Genomic DNA, 22418 nt, shown 5'->3' on the forward strand with positions numbered 1-22418 from the left:
TTCTTACTGTTTAAATAATAAAAAGGACAAAAGTTTAGTATAGTAAAAGAATTATTTATAGAATATGAAATTTAGAAAAAATTATAATGAAATTGGAAATAAGAAAAAACTAACATTAACTTTTATCAAAACACCAAAAATCCCACCTAAAGAAATTAATCCCCACCTTACCTCGTTTCTCCCACCTAAGACCTGAAAATTTCCAAATCCCACCTGGAAATTTCCGACCCGAAACATCAAACCCCCCCCACTATTCTGGGGGGGGGGGTGCACACTATGGTTGGGCCAATCTTTTTGTTTTAGATCGTACCGTGCTACACGTTTTTTTAGCCTTCGGATTAACTTTTTTAGTTTGAAGCCTGAAAATGTTCTTATTTCCCCATTTTGTGAGTATTTTCCTAAGAAAATAGGTGTTTTAGAGTCCGTAAAAAAAATTTGGCAATTGGAGCCTTATGTTCTTATAAAAAAAACGTGTTGTCTGTGTAGCAATTGTATTAACTCCTGCAGACACACGGTAGTTCTTGCTAATTTCAATTATTGTAATTACTGTTTGTGATGTTTAGAGTATTGTTGGATTTACTCAAGCGAATTGAAATGCGCACTAAACAAACCACATAAAAGATTCTATCAAAGCGTCTTGCAATAAAACAACCCAATAGATAATTATTCTGCATGATTTCTTCTTAAAAAATCTCTTGAAATTAAATTATAATTTTTCACGCAAAATTTTGATTTAATTGATGATAATTTAATTGGGATTTGATTTATATTTGATTGTATTGACAAACAAAATTAATCTTCTCTTCTCGGCAATCTCAAATCATAGATACATCATTAAATATGTACCAGTTGTGATTGGATTCTCGTTTCATTGAATTTGAAAGCCGCTCATCCGATTGTCTACAGTTGACGCTCTCTATATTCGATCTTCAAGGGAAATTGAATTTTTATCGAATAAAAGAGCGTGTCGAATAGTAAGCGTCGTTTATTAGAATTTCTCGTTGACAGTGACTTTTACTATTGTTGAATGATAGAGCGTATCGAATTATATAGAACATATCATTTTTGAGGGTGTCAAATGTATATTTTATAATTTTAGCGCTGCTTCATATAAGAAATGAAACCATGGTCAAGACTGGCCACAAATAATGGATTTAAATTAATGTAGATTTAAAGGAGACGAAGAGACTAGGGTACAATGAATCGTTTCAACTGTCTGGTAATTTATATAATATCATTGTTGTTACCGAGTGTGCAAGGTAAGAATCGTTACTTTCCTCCATTGGTTGAGTAGCCGGTACGATTACAAATTGTCAAGCTAAAAGGCTTGTTTACTATATAACACCCCTGTGTCACAGAACCGCTGGGACCTCTGCCCCACTAGAAAATGAAGCAAAAATTTTGTCCCGATGGGAAAATACGCTTGAATTTCAGCCCCACTGGGAAATTGACTTTGATTTTATTCCCACTCGAAATTCCATGTTTAAAAATTGTACTCCAAAACCATCCTCATTGCGTTTAAAAAAATCTTGCCTTGGAACAATAAAATTTCTATTCCCATTAGGATTTCAATAGGAATTTTCATCCACACTGAGGAAAAAAGTTCCACTGGGGCTGTGAGACAGGGGTGTTATATATAGGTGTTATAATACACCCTGCATCACAGAACCAACGAGATCTCTTATCCTCAGTGAGAGAGATACCATGAAATTCAATCCAATTTGAAAATCATACAGAACTCTCACCGCAATATTGGAAAAGAAACTACAATTTTAAGAACTTAAAGCCTCTAGCCGTGTACTTTTTTTCTAACTTTTTTTTTCGATGACTGCTACATAGCACTGTTTCTAAGATTACACCCCCTCACCCCCTTCTCACAGACCCACTGGAAAAATTGCCCAAAATATCGTCCAAATATTATTTTCCCCATCTCTACTGAATTTTCTGAATTGAGGACAAAGAATTTAAATCCCTGGTCATAAAAGATATGGCAATATCAATCCCCATCGAGTTTCAGTCCGTTATTTTCATCCCCACTGGCTGAAAAAATCTTACCGGGTCTGTGAAATAGGGGTGTAAGATTACCTGATGATAATAATCCTGTGTCTCCTTCAGGTCACCGTTACGTAGTGACGACGTACACAGGTGATCGTTTCGGTGCCGGCACAGATGCTCACGTCTTCATCAAGCTGTTCGGTAACCATGGTGATACAAGTGAAAAAGAATTGGAAGCAGAGGGAAGAGATAACTTCGAGCGTGGACAGTATGTTGTGTGTTTCCCCTTTTCCAGATTTGAACTGTGTGATTCTGAAATAATTTTTGTCTTTACTGCAGACGTAGACAGCTAAAAAGGACTGTTTTGCTTTAACTATTTTAACTCTGACTCGATGATCATTTTATATGACAAGATATATACTAACCAGGAGATGCCTTGGAGTTTTTACAAGATACTTCACTAATTGGTCATTTAAAGTGATAGAGATGACGCGTTCTTTAGAAAAAGTAATAAGATTCTTTTATTACATCTTAACGACCAACCAAATCAAATAAGAGCTTGTAAAAGCTCCAGCTTGTCCCCTAACCAGTGCACCTTTTCTTGTTGTGATCAGACAAACTAGAGTTATGCCAATATACAGGGGATGGAAGTATTCTGTATCGAGGCAACACTGGGGAATGATCTACCAGTTCCTTACTTTTACTTTACTTTTAGATTGGATACATTCGTTCTGGATGGGAAGGATGTAGGAACGATCAAGAAAGCTCAAATAAGACACGACAATAGTTGGCTTGGTCCTGGATGGTTCTTAGAAAAGGTTTGACAAAATAGTTTTGATATAATGATAATAATGATTCGAATACTCCATTTTCACACTGATATTATCGAAATTTAATCAGCATACATTTACCCTGGTAAAAGGGGGGGGGGAGTTATTCCTGTAACAAATATGATTTATCACTAGGTTCACTAAGCCTTATCTTCTAACAACAGTGATGTCATTAGAAGCAATTTATGATTTGGAATGGCAAAATCTGTGTTCTAGCATACAGTAGGAAAGTAAAATCATCTGAAGGTGGTCCTTTGGTGTTAATTTTAAAACCAACATGGTAGCTTTAGAAGACATTGGAACTGAAATAGCTTCTAATTGAGATGGTATATTTGGAGAAAAAAAATTATAAAGATGTCGCTTGATAAGATTGTGATGGAGCGATACGCCAACCTAAAGACTTCATAACAACATCATTCGAAAGATCGATCGAAGATTTACGAGAAACTGATCGTTTTGTCATTCGGGCTAGTTTTTCTCGGTTAGCCTGGTCAAGCTCCTTGTTCTTTTGAAGGACGTTATTATATTGGGCGATTTGAGTGAGGTTTGCATCCATCGTAGCGATATGTTGATGTAATTGTTGGTTTAATTGCCGTTCCTTGATCAGTTCTGTCTTCATTTTTGTCATCAATACTATGAGAAAGGATAGAAAATTCAAAGATCAAAACTATCATACTTCAAGTTTTTAGAGTGAAGAGTACATATTCCGAAACTGTCTTTTTGTGTGAAAGAATATGAATTGCACAAGAAGATCACCCATAATTCGATAATTTTAGACGGTGATACACTTCGAGTTTAAATCAGTCCAAAAGATCTCAGAAACTTACCAGTAGCTTTTCTTTCCATGTCTGTGGCTTTTCGTTCAACCATCTCCAAATTGTCGTCGGCTTGTGATAATTCCCATTCATCCTGTTGATGAACTTTCTCAAGATTTTCAATTTGCAATTTTAAGGTGGAAATGTATTCATCTTTGATCGCCAACTTCTCTGTCAGTTCTTCATTCTGTTAAAATGGAAAGGGAAGAACTGCATTTCTTAGTAAACTTTTTTTGCTTTTAAAATATCGGAATGTCGAATTTTATCTTTCGTAGTTTTGCTTTGGTTTCTATCCCTATCTGGTTAAACCGATCGCCATAATTGTTATACCTGCACATTAAATATCTGAAGAAAGTATCTTAAAAATTAAACATTCGTGGAAAATAGCCAACACTCGGAAAATTCGATAATAAGAATCTTGTTTTTCCGCTTTTGGAATGACGTTTGAATCTAGACATAGTTTTCTGGTGATAGAATCTAATTTCAAATCGGCGTTTGTGTTAAAACCACATTGGTCACGCGTCGTTTCAAATGGGAAATAAGTGGCTTCATTTTCCATCAAAGAGTGTTATCTCATAGCCCCTGCGGGGTTTCAAACTGAATACTCGCTTGTCGTTTCCAGTCCATTCAATGCGAGGCGCATTCCTTCAGATCGTTAGCCTCCACTACATCCCTACAATACATCCATCGTTGATGAAGCGAGAATGCATTGGCCTTTCTTCCTATTGGTTCACGCTGGATTTTTGCACTTGATCTAAAAAAACTGAGTGTCGGTGTCTCGCAAGCTAGCATGCAGTATAAACTACAGCGTAAGACGGTTCTAACAAGACGACTCCTAGACCACTTAATACAGAATCGGGTATCCTCTGTAAGGAGAATTAAATCATCACTACATCGATTTAGGGCCCAGAAAACAATCATGATCGAATCTCAGGTTTGCCCTGATTTGATTTTCTGTAAGCACGTCAACTTAAAATATCAACTTAGTGAAATATAGTGAACGGACTTTAGTCTATCAACTGATTCTCATTGTTTACCTCCCAAGCAATATGGTCATGTCCTCCTTCTTCATAAGCTTCTAGTTTGTATCTCAAATCAGAGATGGTAGCATTCAATCGATCAATTTCTTCTTCACGTTCATACAATTCATTGTTGAATTCATTTTGTAATTTCTTTACATCATCACCACCAGAAACTGATGGAGGTGAAGTTTCTTGATCCAACGATTCAGATTGTAAATCATTGATCTTAACATTCAAAGCGTCTACTTTATGCTGTCTTTCATCCAACAATTTATAAAATTCAATTTGAAGTTCTTCGACTCCTGTTTTCTCCTTCTCAAAATTCTTCTTCAATTTTTGAAGTTCTCGTTGATGTTGGAGATCCATTTCACGCATTTTCTCTTGATGTTGTTTTTCCAACATTTTGATTTTCTGGTGGTAATTGAAATTCGACTTTTCCACTTTTTCTTGTTGTTCATAATACAATGTTTTCATCATATCAATGCGACCTTCATCTTTGGTTCTATTGGTCAAAAGTTGATTTTCATATTTATGAATCTCTTGATCCATCACCACACTCAAACATTCAAATTCTTTCATCATTCCTGACAACTTGGATGGCTTTGTTTTGGAGATGCTTGATTGGATATTTGGAATGTCTTTGAAATGTGTTGCTGTTGGTTTTAATTCCTGTGGAGGTGACTGATTCAATAATCTTTGGACGGTGTTTGAAGTCGGTTTCTCACCTTTTGGTTTCGCAGGAAAGCCTGGCGGAGGTCGAACAACTGTTTTAGTTACATGTTTGTTTGTTTTTGTTGATAAATTACTTTCTTCTGAAGGAATTCTTTCAGCTTTAGCAACAAAAGGTGCTGAGTTTGTTGTTGAAGTTCTTGTTGAAAGCTTCGAAGGTAGACTGGTTTCGAATTGAGAAGGATTGAACATTTTCTTTGTTTTCTTCAAAGTACGATTCAAAGGTCCAGCGTTCGTTTTCATCATTTGTTCATCAGCCACCTCTGTTTCTTTTGAACGTTCAACACAATTAAATTCTCCAACTTCAACTGTTCTTGGAGGAAATTCGTATTTTTCACCGATTTCCAAAAATTCTTCATACAAAGATTTCATAGGTGTTTTTTCTTCATTTTTGAACGACATTTCGTCTTTATTTTCGTTCAAGATTTTGGAAATGACATCTCCTTCCTCCCAACTCATTTCCATCGCTCCAAAATCCATTTTTAATACAAAAATATGCTCTAATACACACAATTCTAGCGAAATTTCACTATTTTTTTCTAACGAGCCTCTGAACACCTCGGCATTCAGAGATAAAAGATGGTTTAAAAAGTGACGTCAAATATTTTATCGATTGAATGGCGTCAATTAATTTTATCACGTCGACGTCACAATTTCAAAAATGGATCCACCTTTAAACCACAAAATGTCGGCCATCATTCACTAAAGCGGTCATTCATTCGTTGCTTCATTGCCTCAGGAAAATTGTCAAACATGACTTCTTAATTCAGTGGTTCGCTGATGATATTAATGAAGTTAGTTTGCAAAAAGTTTTAACTTTCCGAATTCTTAATATTCATGACGTACTCTTTTATACAGAAACACCCCAAAAACAACGGGCGTTTGCCAGCAGTTTTGTATATACCGTACCTATAACAATCCAATAGTTTCCTTAACATTTCAAAAGCGCCAAAATCGCAAAAAAGTGGCTTTACCGCAGCAATATCCGAATTTTTGCGATTTTGGCGCTTTTGGATTGTTAAGGGAACAATTGGATTGTTATAGGTAAGTATGGTAAACAATGAAACTTGTGACAAACACCCGATATTTTTCGTGTGTTTCCGTATAAAAGATTTAGTCATGAATATCAAGAATTTTTTCTTTTTTGTCTCAGGTGACGGTGACGAAAGAGAATGGAGATTATTATGATTTCCCTGTTCATAAATGGTTTGATAAACATCAAGAAGATCACAAATTGTCACGTGACCTTGTACCGGTGGCCAATCACAAGAAAGATGAGATTGCAGAAAATACTGAAGATAAACCTGAACCAAGACAACCGTTGGGTAAGCTGTTAGCTATTGGCTATTTATTTTATAAATAAGAAGAAATACACTCTTTTTTTTATAAGCATGCGGGAAAATCCAGAGGCTCGATATGCTTAGCAAAATCTCATTTTCAGCCTTAATTTATGCTTATTTATATGCTTAGACTTCGATTTGTTAATTTTCTTTGGGTTCATGAAAATTTCGAACTTTAAGTCGGCACATTGATTCGGATCAAAGAATGAAAGTTATCCTTGCAATTTGGAGCAGCATGCAAAAATATTTGGTCTTATAAAGCTCAAACAGCTTTAAAAAGTAACCCTAAAAAGGTCAGCATTTTATAAAAAGAGCACGAATTTTTTTGTATTTCAGCTTGGAGGTATGCTCAGCATTATGCTTAGCATTATGCTTATTTTTTACCGAATTTCAGCCTAAGTATGCTTATGTAAAAAAGGAGTGTAGCTATAGTACTCACCAAAAAATATTTTCTCTTTTCATTAGATTGTTCTTGGCCTCAAGGTATCGGTAACAAGAAGTTATCGGATGATCAGATCACAGCATCAACATCTTTCAATGACCTCCATCTTCCTTTCCATGCGAGACTTGGTCAAATTGTTCCCAATTCTTTGGGGGGTTGGTGTCCCTATAAAAACGAGAAGGATGAATATTTACAGTTTGATTTTGGTAATGTTAAACGCATTGCTGGTAAGTAAATTTTATTGTCGTCGAAAGTTGGTTTATTACTTCTTATGAAAAAGAATCTTTTAATTTGTATTTTGTTATCAGTATATTATTCTTAATCAAAGACAGTAAAAGAATTGTGATTTGTTACCAATGAAGCGAATCTCCTAGGTAGGATTTGAAGCCGCCAAATCTTTCTTAAGTTACGCGGCCTTGAGCGGCCCGTGTGGATTTATACAAATTCCGGATCGAAAGTAAAATTTCCGCTAAATTTCAAAAAAATATGCCACTCAAAAACAAAGAAAGCGCTAAATTCAATCCATCGTCAAAAATACGGCGTATATTCTAAGGCTTCATTTTTATTGCCTGAGAAAGGTTAGGCTGCCTGCATCCCCTCTGATTACTTTTAATATATATATCAAAAAATATTTTAGGGGATGCGTGCAGCCTAGAGAAAGGTTAAAGATTCACTTCTAGCCCTTCGGGCTTATACTTCATTGTTCGTTAGATGATACCACTTCATGACCAGTACTGGACGTTGCCCTGGTTCTTTCAAAACTCAAAACTTGGCTGGTAAACTTTTTGAAAATGAATTGTTGTTTTTAGGAGTAGCAACACAAGGTATGGGTTTGGTTGATGAATGGACCACTTCATATCGAATGTTGTTTTCAAATAAATCTGATGAAGATTTTCGTGAATATTCAGAATCTGGAACGTTCCCAAAGGTAAAAAACGAAAAATATTTTTCTGCCATTTGAAATAGAATTTGAAATAGCAATATACCAATAATTCAATCCAGTCACAACGTAGTTTGGTACGTTATGGATACGGCCAAGAACACATTCTCTCCTGATGACCTATGAAGACTGGGTTCGGTATGCAGAGCAACGTGGCTCAGATAAGTATAAAGCCTGGTAGCGTTCTCTGTTCTTCAGAAATTGTTGATCTTTAATACATTCTTTAAACTTTCTTTCAATTCCAGTATTTCCTTGGCAACGACGATCAAAATGGTACCGTTCTCCATTGGTTACGTTTACCGTTTTTCAGTCGTTATGTTCGTCTCAGTCCCTTCAAATGGCATGGTAAAGGATGTATGAGAGCTGAGGTCTACGGCTGTCCAAGTAAGTTCTTTTAACTACTTATTACAAACACAATCACTCACAAGGTTTTAATCTGCCCTCACCAATCGTAAATCCTACAGTCGGTTTTGGGACCGAAAATGAGTAAATTAGTGAGAGCGTGATCGATAACTGGAAAACTGGTCTTTTGAATCAATTAAACTCTGAAATATTATTCTCTTATCTTACGGAAATTATTTCTATTTTAACTTCAGCAAAACCTAAAGTAGAAGAAATGATACAAGTCCCAGAAACACAACATCAGAGTATTGATGAGTCATCAACCCCCCTGGATGACCATCATGTCGAAGAAGAAAGTTCACTTGTTCCAAGTAAAGAGACGGGGGTCGTAACAGCACCACAAACTGGTGACAAACATGATCAAGTTCCGATGAAGAAGACACCTCAACTTCATTTGAATGAAAACAAAGAAAAGGATGACGCACCAATCACTCTCATCCAATCAGAATCGAGTACGTTGTCAAACAATTTATCAAAACTTAAATCAAGCGCATCTTAATCTTTGAGAAATTCCGAACTGACATTGAATTAATACTTGTCTATTCTTACAAAAATTAGTCCTCTGAATCAGCTTTCGCTATCCTTTGAGGCGAGGGTTGGAAAGCCTCTTTCCAAACTTTCTGCCACAATTTTTACAGTAGTCATAAGTATATAACATGAGTTATGAATGGTTACCAGACTTTATGAATATATTTTTCTTTACTGTTCTTTACTCTCTCAGATTATGACCCAATAACATCAATAGAAATCACACCAATTGTTCATTTGGATTTCGACGAGATCAAAGATCTAACTGTTCCTGATGTCAGTGGTCATCGAAATGACGCCCATCTACGCCCTCCAGTCGATATTCGTATGTTCAGCAAGTCTTGTGAACGAGGTGTGCGTATGAATGGCGGTGATGTATATTTTGATGGTGAATTCTTTGTTGATAAACCTCGGTCTGAGGTTACCATAGCAGCATGGATCAAACTTTTCAGTAATGGAGGACAGCATTCAATTTTCAACACGATTGGTGGCAAAAACTCCGCCCATAAAAACGGACAATATCATTTCGAAGTGGATCGTGGGCGTTTAAGATGGTACCATCGAAACGAGGCTGACCAAGGACTATTTAATATTTCATCACCTCTGATGATTCCAGCTCATGCATGGACACACTGCACAGCTACTTATTCAAGTTTGACTGGCAAAGCATCCGTATATATCAATGCAAAATTAGCTGCATCGGTAGGTCATTATTTTTTGAAAACTTTTTTTCTAAACTCACTAATTTCAATTTGATTGGAATAAAAATGCAACCGTTAATCAAATTCTTCTGTGGTTTTAAACTTTGAGTGGCACTGAAATTGATACCATGCAATAACCTCTTTCATTGGTTCATGCTCTCTTCAAAACTACCAAAAAGATTTCCAATTTAAATTTGCTCCTCATAATATACTGCGAGCACCAATACAACATGTTTCATGATTAAAATTGGCTAAGAAAATGATAACAATGATATTCGACCAAAACAAAAAAGTAATCGAATATATTCAATTTTTGATATAGAACTCATATCATCGGCAAGGAATAACCATAAGATCGAATCTCAGTCTAGACCTTATTTTAATGATATCGAGGTTTTTATTCATATAAATCCTTTAATTCAGGGCCTGGGTACTGGTATTCTATCGCAAGATTGGACAGGTCGATCAGGGATTGGCCAACATCAAGGTGAACGCGTTTTGAATGGAGAAATTGATGAGTTCTATATGTTCAGTAAAGCTCTACCTGTTCAAAAAATACAAACTTTGATGAAAAAATGCAGCTTTGAAATTGGTAAGTATTTTAAACATTTGTTTATTAAGCTACGATTTATCACATATGAAAATTAGAATACGTAACCTTTGAACGTTAGACATGGTTCCGGGGGGGGGGTACTATGTTTGCGAGGTGACGGGTATGTCCGAGCTAAAAATCGAAAATCGACCCTTAGAGAGAGAACATTTTGTTGTTTTTGGGACCCTTAGAGAGAGGAAATTTTGAAATTCGTGATTTTTGGACCCTTATAGAGACTCAATTTTTTTAAATGGTTTTTGTACCCCTTTGCGAGACTTTCAAGGTTGTGAAAAAGGGACCCTTATGGCTCGCACATATCCAGCACCCATTTTGGGACCTCCATGGGACATGGGTCAACAATTTGGATTAAGAAGAGGCCCTAGCCATATTTTTACTAGTTCAGCCTCATTAAACGTGACTTAATTTACAACTAAAAATTCTGTATTTTGATATGACAAAAATAGCTTTTGTTTTTTTGATTTCAGATTGCCAAAGAGCTTTAGGTATGCAATCGAAAGAAATAGGCGATTCGCAAATCACAGCCAGTTCAACCTACAACCTTCATAAACCTCACTACGGACGTATCAATCTCGCTTCATTTGGTGGCGATCCCGCGCGGACCGCATGGTGTGCCGTCAAAGATGACCGAAGTCCATTTTTCGAAATTCAACTCAAAGAGATGACGTCATTAACAGGCGTGGCAACCCAGGGTCTATCTTTATTCGATAACTGGGTAACGTCATACCTCTTTTGTTACAGTGACGATAAAGAATTTTGGACTTGTTACAAAGAGAAAGGTTATGATAAAGTCTTTGAAGCGAACACGGATAAAAACAGTATCAAACGTCATCATTTCCACCACACTGTTGATGCCAAATATGTACGTATTCGACCTCAATCGTGGTACGGGAATCATCTATGTATGAGAGTGGAGATCTATGGTTGCGCAATGGACTTGATTCCAGACGCTTTTGACTCGTTCGGTAACCCATCTGTCTTCATGGAAGATACTGAGGCTCAAACAAGAAACGAGATCGCACCAAAAGGTAAGACTATTTTGATGGTTTCTTCAATGGAACAACAAATATAGTTGACTCTCGCTAATTCGGACTCGAACGGGAAATTTTATTTATTCGAATAAAAGAGAATTTCGAATTATAGAAAGTATTTCAAAATAGTTTTTCCTTCACGGGAACTGGGAACAAGTTCAAATTATAGAAAGATTCGAATAATAGAAGTTGGAATAAGCGGGAGTTCACTGTATCATTGGTTTGCAAATCAATCCACTTGTGGTGAAATGTGTCGTCAAAGTAATTCATCGCTCAGATGAAGGATTTTCCCATCTGGTGTCCAACTAGACTATGCTATAGTCTAAGAGAAATCACTATCTAAGAAATAATCCCATATCCGAAGAAAATACAGAACGATTTTTTCCTGAAAAGAGTTTACAACCGGTAGAGTTTTCCAGCAATTTCTTTGAAACTTTACCGTCGATTCTTTTTCCGTAGACCGCCATTACGGCTGTAAACTCAGTGCATACATATGTATTTTCCCGCATTGACTATCCCTGTAACGAACGATAACATCGTCTGGAGTCTAACATTGTTTCAGTATCCAGCGTTATATAGACGTTAGTTAGATCAGGATCCAAACATTCATATTCATGTTCTATCTTTATATTATATTTGGTTTTCTGAATTTCAGAATCTTGCAACAAGCCATTAGGATTATCCAATGGAGAAGTAGATGATAATCACGTGACAGCTTCATCGTCATTGGAAGATCATGACCAATCGTTCAACGGGAGACTGGTACGAGAATCCATCGATCAAGCAGATATCAGAGGCTGTTGGTGCGCAAAAGATGTCAATTTGAGACAATATATTGAAGCTGATTTAGGCGAAGTCAAAACTATCACTGGTAAGATTGAGATAATTTTTCACAATTTCTTTTCTGGCATGACGCATTTTTAGCTTAGCAGCCTTTTATCATCACAACTTTGAAATTTACATTGTATTTCAAACAGCATTCGGGGCTTTGTACAATGTGGCTCAGTTAAAGGAGTAATTTCGCAGTGAGATCAGTTCCTTACGAAAAGTTTCTTATTGGAAGTATCTATTGAAGTGGTCTGTGAATCAAAGTACTACTCCTTTCATCTATGTGTTAAACATACTTTTGACTCCTCTTTGACACAGGGATCGCAACACAGGGATATGTGTCACACGACAACTGGGTTGTTTCATATCGGCTCGGATTGAGTGATGACACGAATGCGCTGGAATGGTATCGAGAAGAAGACGATGAACGGGTAAGTACGATTTTCCACTCGCAGGTGGAGTGCTTCTAACTTCCTTATAAAGAAGATGGCCATTAGTTCTTATATCCACCTCATCTATTATTTGATACTTTATATGCTAAAATAATTATCTTCGACTCTCAGGTGGAATGCTTCTAACTTCCTTATAAAGAAGATGGCCATTAGTTCTTATATCCACCTCATCAATCATTTGATATTTTATATGCTAAAATAATTATCTTCGACTCTCAGGTGGAATGCTTCTAACTTCCTTATAAAGAAGATGGCCATTAGTTCTTATATCCACCTCATCAATCATTTGATACTTTATATGCTAAAATAATTATTTTCGACTCTTAGGTGGAGTGCTTCTAACTTCCTTATAAAGAAGATGGCCATTAGTTCTTATATCCACCTCATCAATTTTTTGATACTTTACATGGTAAAAAGTATTTTACCATGCTAATTTCTATAGAAACACTACAAAATAGTTTGAAAGGATTTTTATCTCCATTATATTGACTTGAGAGTGGTCAAGAATGCTCATGTAGTCAAATATTTCAAAATTCTTTCTACTAGTTATTTGAAGCGAACAAAGATCGATCAACTATTGTGAAACATTACTTGAAAAGACCAATGAAAGCTCGATACGTTCGCTTGAACCCACGTGCGTGGCATGGTATACATATCTGTATGAGATTCGAAGTTTTCGGTTGTAAAGAAAGTAAGTCATTCTAAATATCTTTCTTTTGTTACTTTTAAACTGCTATTACGGCGGTCTTTTGACTGGTACAAAAGCATAGCTTTAGAAAACCTTTTACCCTCATTGTATGTTTCACAAAGCTAGAAAACGTGACTTTTTCCCTGGCATAAAAGCTGACCAATTTTCTTTTTCTCTTAGCTCCTCCTCCACCAAGAACAGCCAGTATCGTTCTTGAAGAAGAAGCTAACGATTCAAAGGAACCTCAACAGGAACATCACGTCTCATCACCACCCTCCCCACCCTCAGCGCTCCCACCATCCTCACCGCCCTCATCATTGGAGCAAAATGAAGATGAGGAAGAAGAAAACCCAAAAATCGTCAAATCAAAAACCGAGGAAGAAAATGCTGACAATAAGCAATATATTCCAAGTGAATTACTCCAAAGTGAACTTGAATCACAAGTTAAATCACATATTCGTCACGCGCACGGCCGGCATGAAGTCAAAAGATTGAAACCTGGACATGGCACTGCTCGTGAAATGCTTGAAATTACGTACCCCTCACCTATGTTGCCTTCAAAACATTCTCATGCAGCAAAAAACCTGAAAATCGGTCCAAATAAAAAGCCAATCGGTGCACCGTCGCACCACCAAGATGACAAGGATTCTTATCAACCGTCAACCTCCCCTAGCAACCATCATTCTCCCCCCTAACGACCATCACCTAGGAAAAGAGGAGAAAGAAGAAGCCATGTTGAAAGTAGTTGATAAATTACAGAACCTGTCAGACGATAAACTCGCTGCAGAAATGAAAGGTCCGATCTTAGCGCTCGCTAAACAAAAAATCATTGAAGATTTAATGAATTTCAAGTCCTCTTCTACACCAAAACATGCGAAATTAGAAAAACATAAAGGTCTATGTACACGAAATGGTCATTGTTTCAATTCAAAAGAGAAAACGCATGAGGAGAGTAATAAAGTTGTTGAACAACCAAAAATCAGCGAACAACCAAAAGTTGACAAATAAACAGAAAGCTTTAAATGAGTTTGTTGGGATACTGAAAGGAGAAACTAAACCAAACCTGCCCCCACCACAACCTCAACCGCCAGCGTTGGCTCCACAACCACCAGCTTCTTCAATACCAGATAAGATCATGTCATTCGCTCAGGAATCACGAAATTTTCAATCAAAGATACCTCTACTCCAACAAGCTTTAACAAACAATTTTCAACAGCAACAGCCAAAAAATGTTTTCACTAAAACACAACCAATCAACAGCTATTTTTCAAAAACTCCATCACGTGACACCTCTCCACCAATCAATCCTTTCTGGTCATCATTTCCGGTGCAAAAATCATTCAACCCTCCAACACCCGCTCCGAACAACTTCAATGCGGAAGCGGTATTACAACAATATCCGGAACTAAGAAACAACGGACTGTCCGTAGATAGTTTGAAACGTCTCGCGTTACGTGTTCCGAATCTTGAAGAACGTATCCGAAAGCATTTCGCTAATAAAAAACATTTACAAGAAGTGATGGAACACCGAAAACAACTAAATGATAAAAACACTAAATTGTATTCTTCACCTGACTTTGTGAAGCAGTTCAAGGAATACCTAGATGGCCATACGAAATCAGATTTATCACTAAACTCGTTACAGACATTATCAACTTTTGATAAACCACCGGGTATCGATGAACGTCCGTGTCGTCGCGATGGTTCGTGCTTCTTTCCAGAAGCTCTTTACCATAAACCACCTCACGCAATGTCGCCAAAACCTGACATGTGGATCAAAGATGCTTTCCTTATGCCGACAAGCGTTCGGGATGATACCCGGTTAACACCCGACCACTTAATGCCAGCAGGGCCTGACCCAAGAATACAAGACTATTACAATGCGTATTTAGGTCATCCGAGTGTCATTTATCCGCCACCACCATCACCACCACCACCACCACCGCCCGCTCCTCAAGCGGCAGCCTCGTCCCCAGGACATATGATTGACTTACAAACAACAGTAGAGAACCTCCCACCAGGAGTTTCGATTGAAACTGAGACATCTTTGGAGCCACCCTTTCCGCATGGCGGTTTTTACCAATGGACACCTTTCAGTGTCTGTAGTGTGACTTGTGCACAAGGAGAAAAGAAAAGATTTCGAAGATGCTTTCACCAGGATTGTCCAGCAGGTGGTGTGGAGATCGAAACAGCTGTTTGTGAAGAAGGACCTTGTCCTGGTAAGATTCATTGTTTACTATTAGTACACCGATCAACCCAAAAAGATTGGGTTCGTGGGTTTTGACGTCACAAAATTGTATCTTAATTAATAATAATAATTATTATCCGACGCGCGTAAATAGCGACATTTGATTGGCTTCTTTGCTGTCCAATATTTTCGAATATATAGCTTCCATGGAGGCTACATATTTCAAAAATTGACGTCACACAACGAGTTCAATGACAATTGAGCATCTTCTTTTTGACGTTACGTCACAAAATGAAAATACGACTTTTGAATAAAAAGCTACCAAGAAACCAGATTTACGAGCATATATAAATTGGAATTATGCTTGAAAACGAGAAATATTTTAGCGTTGAACGGATAATAAACCATTTATTTGGACGCAGTCTCATCCAATAAGAAAAATATTGGGCTACGAGAAAAGATATTGGAATCGGCGAAGCCTCGTCCAATATCTTTTCTCGCACGCCCAATATTTTTGCATATTGGATTCGACTTTGTCCAATAACTGCTTATTAGTACTAGTAATCGTCAGTGAATAATCATTAGTAAATCATAGTTTTTTTAGAAAAAGGGAAAATTTTTGACATTCGAATTGCAATGCAACTTATGTACACAAAGCGAATTTTTGAAGTATGAGGACTAAATTCATAAAAAAGCATGATCCTTCTTATATTTTTTTTTTTGTATTCGAACTTCTAATTAAAGAAAAAAGCGAAAAATAAAAGGGGGGACAAAAGTGTCCCCCCGCCGAAGAGTGCAAAAAGTGGTAATAGTGCAATTAACGATTAATCGCACTCCTCTAAACCAATCAGATTCGAGTAATTTTGCACGGTTGACGATTAATAACATTAATAATTAGGGATATTTGACGTCATGGGGATCTAATAGATTCAAACAATCCCATTCATCTAGCCTTTAGTTACAAGGTTGATATTGATCGGTTCCAAGACCGACCAAGCTAATAGTTAAAGTTAAGGCTATAATATAAGCAGGATATTTTTTAACCTTCTCGTAATAAAGAAGTCTTTGATACGTGTAATATTTGTCGAGTAAAGGTGGAACTGTTTCACAATTTTGAACAGTATTATAATTTCTATTTCATCTATTGTACATTTGAACAAGTGCAGAAGCACGAAACTTCTAGTTATGTACTTTTATTGAAGAAAATATTTCAAATTTTAACTTCTATTTCACTACACTTGAACAGAGGTTGATCCATACAACTGGTCACAATTCACAGCATGTAGCACAACGTGTGGAGTGGGCCTTAGTTCTCGGTACCGATTATGTAGCCAAGGAGCATGCGCACAAGAAGGGTATGAAACACAACAAGTACCATGTTATCAGCCTAATTGCCCAGGTAAGTTATTTTCTAATTTTGTACGCACTAGTTTAGCGAGAATTGTAATACCTTCATAACAGAAGGTCTAATAGTTGTATCAACCAAAACCATTACTTGCAGAACAATTAAATTTACATGATTCTTGAAAGTGACCAGTGACGAAATTAGCATTTCTCATTTTTTTCCTTTTTTAACTAGTTTGTTTATTGGACTTCGAAGTAATCGAGAACCATGTAGCAATGGACCAATCAGGGAACGGTAACCATGGTTATTTCAACCGTCAAGTCCAAATCCGAGAACATCCACAAATCTGTGGACATTTTGCTGACTTGACAAACCTTGGTGAAGTTATCTTCTCTGCATCAACTTTTTATGGTAAACCAAGGGTTGGCATTACAATTGCATGTTGGGTAAATATTCAATCAGAGGTTTCTGGGAAACATTCAATCTTCAGTACGATTCGAAGAACACCAGAAAATAGCTTCATTGGTAAGAAACATTACCCCTATCATTACATTCCATTATCCTACACTTAGAGTCTCTCTTTGTTGTCAAATCCTTGGAAAATGTGAAAATAAGGGCCTTCACATATCCGAAATCCTTTTGCCCGAGTTCTCCAGGATTAGTTTGAATTGAAAACCTCTACAAAATCACAAACGGTGAGAAATGCTCGCATAAAATAGTCCATAAGTAGAGGGTGATTATGAGCACCTAATCCTTGAACCTTAGCATTTTATATACATTACATATAGAAGAACCAATATATTTTTGGAGATCGATCAAGAAAATCACGATGCAAAAAAAAAGTTCACAGTTTTAAGTACCTCCTTTCCAAGTCTTCATCTTTTGATCTCTATCTCCCTTTAGGTGGATACCATCTTGAAGTCGATTCAGGTTCAGTACGTTGGTTTCATCGTGACGCACAAAGTCGAACAGTTTTCAGCATGATGACGTCACCGGTCGTTTTACCACGTGTTTGGATGCATTTCACAGCTGTGTATGACGGCTATAAAGGAATTGCAAGGGTAAGATTTTGAACATTCTTAAGATTTAACAATATTTCAGGGGCACTATTTCGGCACCCCAAACCTGGGGTGCCGTGACATCCTTTTTACGACCTAACCATTTTTAGTCTATCCCAAAGAACAGTATATTACAAGATATTTTTGAGAGGGAGGACGCGGATTAGGCCCTACTAATATTGAATAATATTGTTTAGAGAAGAAGAGATCACCACATACTTTCAGCTTTTGTTCTCGAAAAATGTCAATCCGTTAGAAAAACTTATCCGTGAACTTTCATCCTATTGGGGAGTAGACTGGAGTTGTTTATAATTCACGTAATACAGTAATATTGTTGTTATATATATAATAGTACAATAATCGTAACAGGATAATATCAGTTTGTATTATAATAATTTGTCCCTTCCTTTATTTTTTGCTTATGTCTGAATTATACTAATTAGTCGTCTAGTATGCAAGACTAATTGGAGTGGGACAAAACATTTTCACATAATAACAAAGCCATTGAAATATTATTTTCAGGTGTTTATTGACGGCAAGGAGCAAGGTAGTAATATCGGTAACGGTGAGTTATCACAAGATTGGGGTTACAAAGCTTCGATTGGATATTATGATTTTGATGACCGACGTATTAACGGATGGGTCGATGAGTTTATTATTTACGATTATGCGTTGGATGAGGACCAGGTATTTGCCTTATTAGGTAAAATGCGATGCCCGACGGGTAATACAACTTCAATAGAGATTGATGCTTTTCGATTTGAAAGTATAATGACAGTTAATGTGAAACGAAGTGTGTCGGAGGATGACGGACCTGTCGCTTATAACACGACGAAAATAAAGAACAATTTGACGTCAAAGATTAATAGTAAACATAAAACGAAAGAGAAATTGGGAAAACATAAGCGTGATATTAAAGAGATAAAGAATGACTCAATATTAAGCGTTATGAAAAATATCAAGAAACAATTACACTCCAGGAGTATAAAGGCGATAAACTCGACCTCGTATACAACCATTATGAACAGACGCCATGCCTTTGGTTGGAAGATGTTACCTCCACAAAAGGGTTTAAAGATCAAGAAAAAGAAGAGAAGACATTTGAGAAAAAGAAGAGGAAAGAAACACCATTCGGAACCTCATAGATGAAAGAGTTTGTTGATAAGAGGAAAACGGTAGGAGAAAGATGGCGACTTCATCATTTTGAGAGTGTCAATTCCAAGTATTGACCTCATACACAGTTCAATGAGGAGACAATTACGTGAAAAAGGCATTAATTCAAGTTTAAATGTTTTCACTGTCATATTGATAGGCCAAAAATGGCACCGAAGAAACAATGTCTAAAATATGTCAAAAAGTTTGTTGTGAAAACTAGAGGGCCATGAGTGATGTTCATGCTAAGGTTTGTTCTATAGTTGAACAAAATAAAGGCTTACAACGTACTACTTCGAATAAACGCACTGGGCGTTTATAGGAATTTAGGAAGGGGTCGTTCATTCGAGGGTGGCGTTTATTCGAAGTAAAACGGTAAATTATATTTTCATATTTCGAATCATCATGTAAATACTGTATAAATGGGAACAAGATCATAGACTAATATACAAATTTAACCATACATACAAGTTCAAAGATATTGTTATCAAACACTTTTTCCTTGTCGCTCAAATATCCCATATATAAGATAATTGCTATCGAACAAATATACCGGAAACTTTTTCGTTCTCTTTAATTCCCGAAGGAGAATCATGAAGAAGGACATGTTCAATAGGAAAAAGTCACTCATCATGGGTCATTATTTTCCTGACTTCAATAAACTTGATCGTTCGAAAAAACAATATGTGGGGAAGATAAATTCATCTTTGATCGAAACACAGTGGTAGCAACTACATTTTTCTTGAAACTGCATACACTTTAATTACTGTATCCACCAAAAAAGAAACACTACATTCCAAGAGTATCTAAAGGTGCCTTGATGATGAAATCTTCCTCATTCAGATGAGATGGAGTTTTTATAAAATACTTTAATAATTGGTCATTTGAAGTAATAAAAATGACGCGTTCTTTAGAAAAAGCAACAAAATTGTTTTATTACTGGTTAACGGCCAACCAAATCGAATAAGAGCTTGTAAAAACTCCATCTCGCCCCTTCTCGTCATTCGGCATCAGATTCATCACAACCGATAGATTATAAATCAACTACAATGTCAGGCTTCTTGTGTAGAATCTGTTTCCCAGCCTCCGTTCACATTTTCTTTACTGTGTGTTACTGGTTGATGACCATTTTTGGTGGTATTGGGAATGTCATCTGTCTTCATAAGAAGTATCAACTTCCAAAGGATAGTGATATTAACGACTAGATTCTGTTATCACTTGCTATTTGTGATGCTTTGGTATCGCTAACAGTCTATCCCTGGTTAAACTTTTTGAATTACGATTCTTTTCCGATGAGAGCGTCTGCAGTGTGGCTTCTAAGCATGACTTCTACATCCCCATTAAGTGTGATTGTTCTAGCAGTCGTTAAATACATCAGAATATCAAGATTCTCAACTTATCACGAAAGCATTACACAGAAACTCCTTCGGTTTGTAATTATCTTGTACCGGGTTGCACCAATGTCGATGTTATCACCTTATCTTTTCGATCAAAACCAGCGAGAGACAATCAAATTTTTTCTGTATCCAGCACGATTCGGACCCTGATATCTTCGCCCACTTTTTGTTTTCTGATCTTATGCGTATTCAAGCAATCAAGAGATCGTGTGAAGAAGATGACCGAATCACCGACACAACAGGAGATAAATGACCAGACAACCGGAAAGATCTCTAATAAGTTGTTCTAACGATGTTTATAGGTGATTGGTTTGTATTTCATGTGTACCTCTCAGCATTGGCAGTTATGGTTTGTTCTCGCTAAACTTGGTCGGCGAGGGGTATCTTTATAAAGCAACAGCTATCATAATTCTTGGCAACAGCTGTGCTAATCCATGTATTTATTTCTACAAAGATCAAAAAATCTGCCAAATTGCCGAAAACCTTTTCAAAAGAACAAACTCGGTTCGATCTGATGATTCGATAATCACTGACGGAGATTTAAAAACATAAACTTGTACTAACTTGACTACAAATGATGAATCAAATAAAACGTCCCTTTTCAGTGACGAAGGGGAAATGACTATAACGAATATTAGTGTCCTGAATACTTTAAAGATATTTGAATACGTATTTAATTGAATATATTTACAATAGCAATAATATGATTCGTGTCAGAGTGTTCAAAATCTATGATTTGGTTTCTTATAGTAAAGTCTGCTAATTTGGATAAACTCGCAACGAGAGATGGGTTTATCTACTGCTTATGTTATCCCCCAGTTCTCAGAAATTCATCGTAGTTTCTTCCCGTATTGTGGGTCAATATTAAGTTCAATCTCCCCAAATGATTAATGGTTTATTTTCGATGAAAACAATATAGAATGAAGTCAAAATGAGCGGAAGAAAAATCAAAAACTGTAGCAAACTTTCATGCTCTGTAGCCATGTAACGTATACACCCAATTAGTTGATTTTGTTCCACAGTCTGTGTTTTGAAACTTGAATCACTCATTAGGGAGGATCGCGAGATATTATCAATGTCTTTAGCAATTTCATCTTCGGCATACATTTGAAGTAATGTTCGTCTATAATGCTCTTTGTAATCTGGTTCGAATTCGTTGCTATCCAGGCCTTCATAGGCCGAGGACCCGTTCGTGAAAAATGTTGATCGCTTTCGTTGACCACTATTGGTAGACTGGTCATCGGTAGGTAATTTGATGTTAGGTTCTGTAGAAGCCCTAGAACGCTTTTTGGAGATGGGTTGTGATACTTGCTGGTGGTAGACTGATTTCTTACGCATGCGTATTGAGTCAATACAGCTTGTTTTCCTTATCTTGTCTTGCAAAGTCATAATGGCAACTTCACTGTTTCTTGTATTCGATCAAGGTTCAAGCCAATCGCTTATTTGATTTAGTTTATTGATTCAAATGTTCACCATATCCAACAGTATTTTGAACAACAACAAAACGTAAACGTAAACAGACAGTGTTCGACAACCCGTTTTTTCAAACTAATACGACTCATAAACAGCTTTTCATGTACTTTAACAATATTTTTTCGTCTCGATGTAATACCTACATTTTAAAAATAAAATCATATGGTTTTCATTAAAAACAGCTTGAACAAAATAGCATTTAAAACCCGATTCTATTTGCGGTATGGGGCAAATAAACAAGGTCACACTACTTCATGAAAATCACACTCTCAACCAACTTCTTTTGTTCAATTAATTATCAACTAGGTCAATGATGAATCACCTCAAACTCAACAATAGATCTGAATAAACTACATTAATTTGTTAGATAGCTGTTTCATATAAGACGTAAAGTCGACCACAGAATCTTGTAATAAGTGACGTCATTAAGTTTGTGAATTCAGCTTGGCTTT

The 22418-nt window shown here is 36.6% G+C and overlaps 3 protein-coding genes across 3 annotated transcripts; 2 read left to right on the forward strand and 1 right to left on the reverse strand.

Moving 5' to 3' along the window:
* Nucleotides 1-773: 773 nt before the first annotated feature.
* Nucleotides 774-14048, forward strand: LOC136814947 (uncharacterized). Its single transcript, XM_067071374.1, has 15 exons — nt 774-1259; nt 2116-2263; nt 2711-2813; nt 6545-6716; nt 7197-7400; nt 7983-8101; nt 8359-8497; nt 8710-8967; nt 9237-9745; nt 10168-10336; nt 10822-11382; nt 12041-12256; nt 12532-12644; nt 13212-13356; nt 13534-14048. Exons 1-15 carry the CDS (start codon nt 1199-1201, stop codon nt 14046-14048), a joined length of 3432 nt encoding a protein of 1143 aa, XP_066927475.1. The 5' UTR covers nt 774-1198.
* LOC136814950 (microtubule-associated tumor suppressor 1 homolog) lies at nt 3078-5946 on the reverse strand. Its single transcript, XM_067071376.1, has 3 exons — nt 4678-5946; nt 3653-3827; nt 3078-3458 (listed from the first exon to the last, which is right to left on the reverse strand). Exons 1-3 carry the CDS (start codon nt 5869-5871, stop codon nt 3172-3174), a joined length of 1656 nt encoding a protein of 551 aa, XP_066927477.1. The 5' UTR covers nt 5872-5946; the 3' UTR covers nt 3078-3171.
* Nucleotides 14049-14263: 215 nt separating the features above from the next.
* Nucleotides 14264-19590, forward strand: LOC136814948 (uncharacterized). Its single transcript, XM_067071375.1, has 5 exons — nt 14264-15572; nt 16788-16940; nt 17121-17411; nt 17790-17947; nt 18467-19590. The coding sequence occupies exons 1-5, from the start codon at nt 14264-14266 to the stop codon at nt 19091-19093; spliced, it is 2538 nt and encodes an 845-aa protein (XP_066927476.1). The 3' UTR covers nt 19094-19590.
* The last annotated feature ends 2828 nt before the right edge of the window (nt 19591-22418 follow it).

Source organism: Clytia hemisphaerica, unplaced genomic scaffold (genome assembly GCF_902728285.1).
Source record: "Clytia hemisphaerica strain Z4C2 unplaced genomic scaffold, Clytia hemisphaerica genome assembly, whole genome shotgun sequence".
Taxonomy (NCBI): domain Eukaryota; kingdom Metazoa; phylum Cnidaria; class Hydrozoa; order Leptothecata; family Clytiidae; genus Clytia; species Clytia hemisphaerica.